General features: G+C 42.6%; 2 protein-coding genes across 3 annotated transcripts in view; one reads left to right on the top strand and one right to left on the bottom strand.

The window, feature by feature from the left end:
• Positions 1-4: 4 nt before the first annotated feature.
• Positions 5-6,481, bottom strand: LOC123757168 (ETS-related transcription factor Elf-3). 2 transcript variants are annotated; one of them, XM_045740620.2, is made up of 6 exons: positions 6,378-6,481; positions 5,014-5,215; positions 3,875-4,099; positions 2,552-2,869; positions 1,476-1,668; positions 5-141 (listed from the first exon to the last, which is right to left on the bottom strand). In XM_045740620.2, the coding sequence occupies exons 1-6, from the start codon at positions 6,471-6,473 to the stop codon at positions 33-35; spliced, it is 1,143 nt and encodes a 380-aa protein (XP_045596576.1). In that variant the 5' UTR covers positions 6,474-6,481; the 3' UTR covers positions 5-32. The 2 variants fall into 2 exon arrangements, with proteins under 2 accessions (XP_045596576.1, XP_069179758.1); XM_069323657.1 differs by lacking the exon at positions 3,875-4,099.
• Sgf11 (SAGA associated factor 11kDa) overlaps positions 6,370-8,089 on the top strand; it is a 76,059-nt gene continuing 74,339 nt past the window's right edge. The window contains exon 1 of the mRNA XM_069323659.1: positions 6,370-6,503. The gene's annotated coding sequence lies outside the window, so the exon portion shown is untranslated. The remainder of the gene's footprint in view (positions 6,504-8,089) is intronic.

The raw sequence follows: 8,089 nt of genomic DNA, 5'->3' as shown, positions 1-8,089 counted from the left end.
ACTTATTTTTCTCTGTGTTTCACCTGATTTTATCATTGCCTTTTTCTTAGTTGTTGAAAGTACTGGAGAGCCTTCGGTCCTAGACCATAAACCAGCTGTCGGTCCGGACTGGAGAGAATGATTCTGGTCTTATAATGGTGTCTGAAACATTGAACACAATCATATTGACTGAAATTATTCATAGCAAGATTGCAAATTATTATTATTATCATTGTCAGTATTGTCATTATTTTATTAGTTTCGTGATTATTAATATTTTGTTATTAATATATTGTTATTAATATTATGTTCTAAATGATTTATTTAAATAATTCTGCCTGCCTGCCTTTTTCCTCTATTTCAGTTTATATGTAGATTCACACAGCAGTAAAACACGCATAAATCAAACAAGAAAGAGAGGAAGGGCTGGACAGACTGCATATTCCTTTACTGTTGAAAAGCATTTGATTCTGTCTGGTATAAGACTCGAACTCAAACTAAAGAAGAAGGCGGTGTATCGGAAAGATTCGTTAGGTGGAGGCGATGAGTCACAATAACGTGGCTAAAGTATGTTGACCAGACCACACACTAGAAGGTGAAGGGACGACGACGTTTCGGTCCGTCCTGGACCATTCTCAATAATCGACTTGAGAATAGTCCTGGACGGACCGAAACGTCGTCGTCCCTTCACCTTCTAGTGTGTGGTCTGGTCAACATTCGTTAAGTGGGTAAGAGAGTACCTCTCGGGAAGAAAACAAAGGGTTACAGTGAAAGTGAAGAGAGGGGTATGAGTGGAGTACCACAAGGGGCGGTGTTGGGGCCCATAATGTTCTGCAGTCAATGTAAAACAAACGAGAAGAATCAGAACAGAGGGAAGACACATAACCTGCAAATTGATCTTGGAATTTTTAAACAGCATTCAATGATAGCCAGTCAGATTCTTGCATCAGGAAAGAAAACAATCTAAGAGTCTACGTGTCTTTAAATCTAACGCCAGATATGCACAGCAGTAAAATGACAGCGTTATGTACTAAACTGGCCAACGTCTCTGCAGCCTCAACTTGCAACCCTCAGCTGGAAAAAAACCACATCAAAACTAGAAAATTTCCGAAAATATTTCAAGGCCCATTTCTGAGCTGAGGGGCTTGAACTACGAGGAAAGACGGAGGGAACTATCTCGTTACATGAAGAGGAGTTGAGTGATAGGTGGGGCATGATAACGACATATAAGATTCTAAGTGGAATTAAAGTAGAGGAAGAACCATTATTCAAAGCTATTAACAACGTAACAAGGGGTCATAGACGGAAACTAAAGAATCAAATGTGTCTCAGAGATGAGAGAAAGAACTTCTTCAGTGTTAGAACCGTCAATAAGTGTAATAAGTTAAACGAAAGTCGTTGAAACTAACACAACACAATTTTATGTATATTTATAAGAAAACTGTGGGAACTGATAGGAACCGAGCATGTTCCTACTAGCACACGCACACACACACCTGAGAGTTCGGGCAAAATCGTTGTAAGTCAGATCAGGATTTCCTAGCCTAGTGCCCCATATTCTGGCGATGAGCTGAGGCTTGACCAGACGAAAGGTTGCCAGGTGCTGGTTCTCCCACATGACAAGACTCGGGTTAGAGTCTGGGTTCTCAAGCAGACGCACCAGGAACTCCCACACTATGGGTCCCCTCACTGTGGGGGATATGGGCGAGATGTTAGCTTCTGACAAAGGTTTCTGTTGTTTTCTCCTTCCTGACAAATCTGAAAAGCTAGGGATGGTGATGATAGGAATTATCTGTTATATCATCCGAGTTAGCTAATTTAAATAAGGTTTTTAGCTATGAGTTAGGTAATTATCAGGAGAAAGCACTGAACCAGTACGGCTATACAGCACTTGGGAGGGATATAACGACAAGGATCTGGGATAGGACGGAGGGAAGGAATGGTGTCCAACCATTAGGACCATGGGAAATCGAACGCCGACTTGCATGCAGAGACCGACATCGTTACGTTCAGTTAAAGTGGTTGCAGACACACTAGAGGAAAAACAGACATGCTGCAATTTTATTCTGTTCTTAAGTGTCTTTATCTTACAGAATGGTTGCATAAGCTTAATTTATAATAACTAATGGCAGGGTTCAGTTGAATTTGTTTAACTCTGAACTAATGATTGGATTAAATAAGCTACATTAGTTTCATTAAAGATGGAATTGTAAAAGCATAAATGATATAGAAGTGGTTTTTTAAAAAAGGGGCTAGTTTAGGATGTCTAAACGTGAATGGGGGAAGGAGGGAACTAGCGATGCAAGGCTTGTGAACTTAAGTGTGAGTATTCAGCAACTACTGGGCTTTTAACCCTTGGAGTGCACAATTCTTAGCTCGCCATCACAACAATTCACATTTCTTAAAATATACAAAAACAAAAAAAATGTTTTTCCTCATGGGGAAGGATGTTGTACAGCCAGGGGGTGGTTGTTCCCTCATGGAAAGGTTGCTACAGGAAGAAGATAGTGGCTTTAGCTAAGGTGCCGTTGTTTAAGCAAGGTGATACCAGTCGTAATCAAAAGTGACGCACTTCTGCCCCTGGAGTCCGTCGTTAGGGAGTCCAACGCCCACGAATACCGCTCTACGTCCTCTTCTCGGCCGTCTTCCACGCCCTCAGGATCTCCACCGGCAAGTCCGCCGCCTATTCCGCCATGTTCGCCAACTGTACCGGCACAGGAATCGCCACCGACAACGCCAGAACCATAATCCCCAGCAGCTTCGCCAAATGTGCGACAATGTTCACTGTATGTGTCTCTGTTGTCCATTTCTCTAAATGCGCCAGTTGGTTCGGCATCTCCGCCAAATGGACCAGTAGTTTCGCCAATTTCGCTGCTATGAGCCCCGCCAACTGAAAGGTAAGCAAATGACAATATTGGAGCTATACAATGGAATCCAGAGACGCAGGTTCAATTCCATTGTATAACCATTATTTTATCGTGGATATATCATGTACTTGTGATATCAATGTGCATATCAAGTTACATTATATCTTCTCACAGTTACTGAAACATTCACAGAAAGCTGACTTACAAAACGAAATAAAGCATATAAGTGATTTATCGAAAAATACAAAATTAATAAAATGAAAAGCTTTTACAAATTGATCCTTATCGAGTCTCTATAGAGCGATGGCTTGGCACCTTGCAGGGTCGACGTTCGATCCCCAATGGTGCAAGAGGTTTGGTACCGTTCCTTACCTCTAGTGCTCATATCCCAGCGCCTGTCTTATCCTCATATCCCCTTCCATGGGTTATAGAAATCATACTAAGTGCTTATTTCTCGTAATTTCCCTTCCCATCCTCTCTCAGCCTTCGCAGTAGACAAACATGGGAGACTTTTAGGTGCATTATCTAAGGGCACCTTCCCCGTTACACCTATATTCAGCGTTACTGAAATGGGTTCGTTAGTTGTGGCGTTTTTGATGAAAGTCATTACCGGGAGGCGGTGTTTCTACTGCCGTGCTCACTTACCTTCCAAATACATAAAGGAAATCAAGTCTTTGAGTTGTTTCCTGCTGGCCATATACGGTTTTTCGAGTTCTTGTGTATTACAATCCTCTTCATACAGTTGGGAAGCTGATTCAATATATATGGGGTTTTCCTTGAGTCTTTCCATCAAGTTTGTAAAACCTAAAACATTTTTGTTGTCTGGAATTTACTTACCACTCAAAGATACACGCAACTTAAAGGATGTACTCCTCTCACGACTGTACTCTTCATAAATAACTAAGAGCTTCCTGTACAGTTTCAGCCCCCAGATGCAAGAATAGCTATGAGACTTGCACACACGTAAAATAGCTAGGTAGCCTAGGAAACTAGCTAGGTAGCCTAGCAGAAGTTTCTTCGTTACTTACCAATATTCATGGCTCCCATGTCCCGTGACAGAGGCGCCATGAGGGAATCTTGCAGGTCGTCTCGTTCCAGCAGCTGGTTCCAGGGGGAGCCTTGGGGCAGCGGGGAGTGTTGGGCGTCCAACCACGAGAACAGTTCCTCCGTGTCTGTCGGAGCCACGCCATCACTGGTGGTGCTGCTGGGGGTAGAGGGGGCGACGTCGACGCTGCTTGATGGGGTGGTTGTGCCTTGAATGGGTACAGGTGTATGTAGTTTGTGGTGATGCACCAGATTATGAGTTAATATTCACTCTCTCTCTCTTTCTCTCTGTCTCTCTCTCTCTATCTTTCTGTCTCTCTCCAATGCTAAGAGTTTCTATCGTACCATAACTCATCTGAAGCCTGCCCATTAGAAACTAATTTATTTAATTTTTTTTACTAGTTTTTATTGTGAATAACCTTCCTATATTGTTAAGTTATAATAATAATACAAGGTACTGCATGAACCAGGGGGGAACAGCCGTGTTCCGAAGCTTTTTTTTGTAATTCTGTCCTTCCACTTGATCTCCCACGTATCTCCGTCCAAATATGAACACTGTCCAGTCTAGTACCACTGTCCAGTGGTCCACTGGTTCCATTAAGTGGTTCACTGGTTCCACTGGACCTACTTATAGAGTCCGTGGTTGTAGGAAGTCCCTTATGAGCTGTTGAACAGTGCCTGAGATGCAAGCGTTTGAAGGTCCGTCAGCAGTCAATATAGCGCTGTACTCTGTCAATGAGTACATCTGCAGTGCAAGGACACTGTTGACCTTGTAGTCATCCAGTGGCTGATGCCACCTGGCGGAAAGGGTGAACAACATATCATCAGCAGAACGCTCAGGGCTGAGAGCGTGGGGTGTCAACCTCGCAGTAACAAATGGAGAAAAAAAATTTGTGGGTTTGTTATGATAATTTTGTCTCGCGAACATTGCTGCCAGTGATACATCTATAGTTGCTGAGCACTGAACGCCTCCTCCTTGTGTGGACTAAAACTACACCGTGGGAGAACCCGCACCACCGTGGGAGAACCCCCTCGACGTCAACATATCCCTCCCTGGACAGGGAGAGGGGGAGAAGGAAGCAACATTCCCCCCTATACCACAACATACTGGTGGGGGGCTCACCTGACCCTCGACGCCAGCTTCTCAGCGCTTGGAGTTCGCTGTAAAAAACCAAGCCATAGGCGTTGCCGACGATGGCACTCAGCTCCCGGTGCCCAAGCCTGGCCAACTGGGTGCCAGTGAAGCTCCGAAAGAGGAAGAGGTTCACGCTGTGATGGTCGATGCCGTGACGGGAACACACGCTCTTGGCCCAGTCGATGATGTCCTGAAGGCAGAAAACAATAGTTATGGGGAGTATAGAGAACGGCAACTATGATTATATATGATTTTATTTTAAATTAAACCCCATTTTTTTCAATGATAAACATATTACACACGACGCGCAACTGTTGACGCTCGAATTTGTCTCAGACAAATTCCCTTTTTTCACGTACTACTAATATAAATACTTGCTAATAGAACCTTAGCGCCTATCCTAACGTACGCCTAAATGTGCACAAATTTCTGATATATAATAATGATACTTTATATTTTTTTTTTTATAAAATGTACTTTTGTCAAATTTAGGAATGCATCTTGGGATTCGGACGCAGCCTAGTAAGCTGTCCTCAGGCTTCTATATTCTCGTCCATACATCGTAGTTTATTCAAAATAAGTATTGTCTCATATATAAATTAACATTAGAATTTGAAATTTTGTATAGTTAGGCCTAAATTAGGTTAAGTTCAGTGTTTAGGTTGTTGGCAATTATATGAATTTGTAGTACTTGGGCGAAGCATTTACAGTGTTGCGATTTCAGTTTTTAATAACTTTTAAAGTTATTAAAAGTGAACGAATATTAAAAGTTCGAGAAGAGCTGGAACGTCACTAGCAGTGAGTAGTGTGTTTCATCTATAAACATTCATTTGGCGGCCAGATTAACGAGCATTTGGTCAGTGTTAACGAGGACGTGCTGGTTAGCACACTCAAGAGACCCCCAGATTCACGAAGCAGTTACTCAAGCACTTATGAACCTGTACATCTTTTCTCAATCTTTGGCGGCTTTGTTTACAATTATTAAACAGTTAATGAGCTCCGAAGCACCAGGAGGCTGTTTATAACAATAACACCAGTTGATTGGGAAGTTTCCATGCTTGTAAACTATTTAATAAATATAACCAAAGCCCTCAAAGATTGAGGAAAGATGTTCACGTTCGTAAGTACTCCCGTAACTGCTTCGTGAATCCGGGACCCGGACTCCTGACTCAACCTCGACGACGAGCGGACGTCAAGATGTCTATCTCCTCCACGTGGCGGCCGCCGAAACACGTTCCGTTACGCGATTTTTACGCACCTGCGTCTTGACACCGCCGTCTGGCATACCTGTTCAACGATCCGGAGTGTCACGACGCCTAAACCCAAGAAGCAACAACTCATAAGACACCCACCTCACCGCTCCACTCATTAATGTCGAGTGTGAGGAAGTTCATCATCTGGTCGAACAGCCCCGGGCAGGTCCCGGCGGACTCCTCATGTCGACTCATCGTCGCCAGCTGAAGGCCTGGGGGTAGAAGGTAAGTGTTACAATTAATGGGTTCACTACGGGCTCACCATAGCCCGTGCTACTTGGAAGTTTTTTGTTCCAGGTAGCGAATCTTTAACAACAACACAATGGTTCACTGTTGTTTCTCAACGTATGTCTCGCGCACAGTACATGGCATACAGTGCACAGTACTTGACAGTGCACAGTACATGACATAGAGTGTCATGTACTGTGTCGGTGTCATGTACTGTGTCAGTGTCATGTACCGTGTCACTGTACATGACATACAGTGCACAGTACATGGCATACAGTGCACAATACAGAACATACAGTTCAGCACATTAATAAACTTCTTAACCAAATGTAATACAAATAAGACAAAAGGAAATATACACAAACTATATCATCTATCATCATACGCCACACTGCTATACCATCATATGCATCGCCACACTGCTATATCATCATACATACATACATACATCATACATTATACATGCAGGAAGAGCCACACACATATCTATAGGTCAACCAATAAGCCCATCAGATTACTAGACGTTAGGCTACGGCTAGGCTACCTCCTGGCAGTTGCTCATCTACTGGCTGGTGCTCATCCAGTTGTATTTTCAAGTTCAAGTATGTTTATTGAGACAAGAAAGAAATACATCTCAAAGGGATAGAGTAGCTTAGGTCCAGCTTGCCTGGCGAGACGGGGGGGGGACGGCGACCCCCCCAACCAAAAATAGGTACTTTTTTCTCACAAAAGTAATTACTACAGAGGTAGCAAAAGTCTGGGATATGGGAGTTTGTCCTGACTGAACACGGGGGGGACAGACAGGTAAACAGAACTGGTCTTTAGGCTTTCTAATCTCTTGCTAAAGCAGAGATTTAATTGTTGATGTTTTAAAAATGCAAATTACATCTGGAAGTAATGTGAATATTTGTTAAAATTATATTATATTATTGTTAGTTTTGTGCTGGTATAATTTTTGGATCTGTAATAATGTCATTTTTGTCGACAATGATATTCTCCTGTGCTCTCATGCGTCAACCCGTCCTCCTAATAGAACGTCGCATTTTGACGTATACTCTACCTAAGGCCAAAAACTGACGTACTTGAAAATGGTAGCGGCTCGCGAAATTTACAAACTTTCCCCGTTTTCTGTTTTGGGTCCTCTGGAAGGTTAGGATAAGGACACTTTAATAGTTTCTTGACGTTGGAAAACCTTAGGAAGACGGGCGGGTCATGCTTCGTACACAGCTGCTTTTGTATAAAAAATGACTTATAGGTATTTCAAAGATTTTACATACTTGGCTGTGTATCTAAAAGGATTAAAGCTGGAAATACATCAAATTCCTTGTGTGTATTGAGTTGGTGTTTTAATACACTCAGGAGTGTAGGGAAGGAGTACTAGCATACAGCTTTGTCGTGTATACTATGTTGGTATTTTACTGGGATAACTAACACGTAGTTAAACAAACTTGAGAACTGCATTGAGCAGTATATCAAGTAAACTATATGATGATGCAACCCGTCCTCTTAAAAATAACGTCACTTTTGGCTCGTATGCGCGCTATGCATACGAGCCAAATTTGGACGTAATTTGAAATGAAATT

This window comes from Procambarus clarkii, chromosome 13 (assembly GCF_040958095.1).
Source record: "Procambarus clarkii isolate CNS0578487 chromosome 13, FALCON_Pclarkii_2.0, whole genome shotgun sequence".
Classification (NCBI taxonomy): Eukaryota; Metazoa; Arthropoda; class Malacostraca; order Decapoda; family Cambaridae; genus Procambarus; species Procambarus clarkii.
Note: the sequence above shows the minus strand (reverse complement) of the source record. Positions and strands in the feature narration are given on the sequence as shown.

Coding starts and splice junctions, on each gene's coding strand:
- LOC123757168 (XM_045740620.2), bottom strand. CDS start 6,473: ATGAGTCGACATGAGGAGTCCGCCGGGACCTGCCCGGGGCTGTTCGAC. Junction 4,100..5,013: donor AAGCTGGCGTCGAGGGTCAG/GTGAGCCCCCCA, acceptor TACCCATTCAAG/GCACAACCACCCCATCAAGC. Junction 142..1,475: donor GATTTTGCCCGAACTCTCAG/GTGTGTGTGTGC, acceptor TCAATGTTTCAG/ACACCATTATAAGACCAGAA.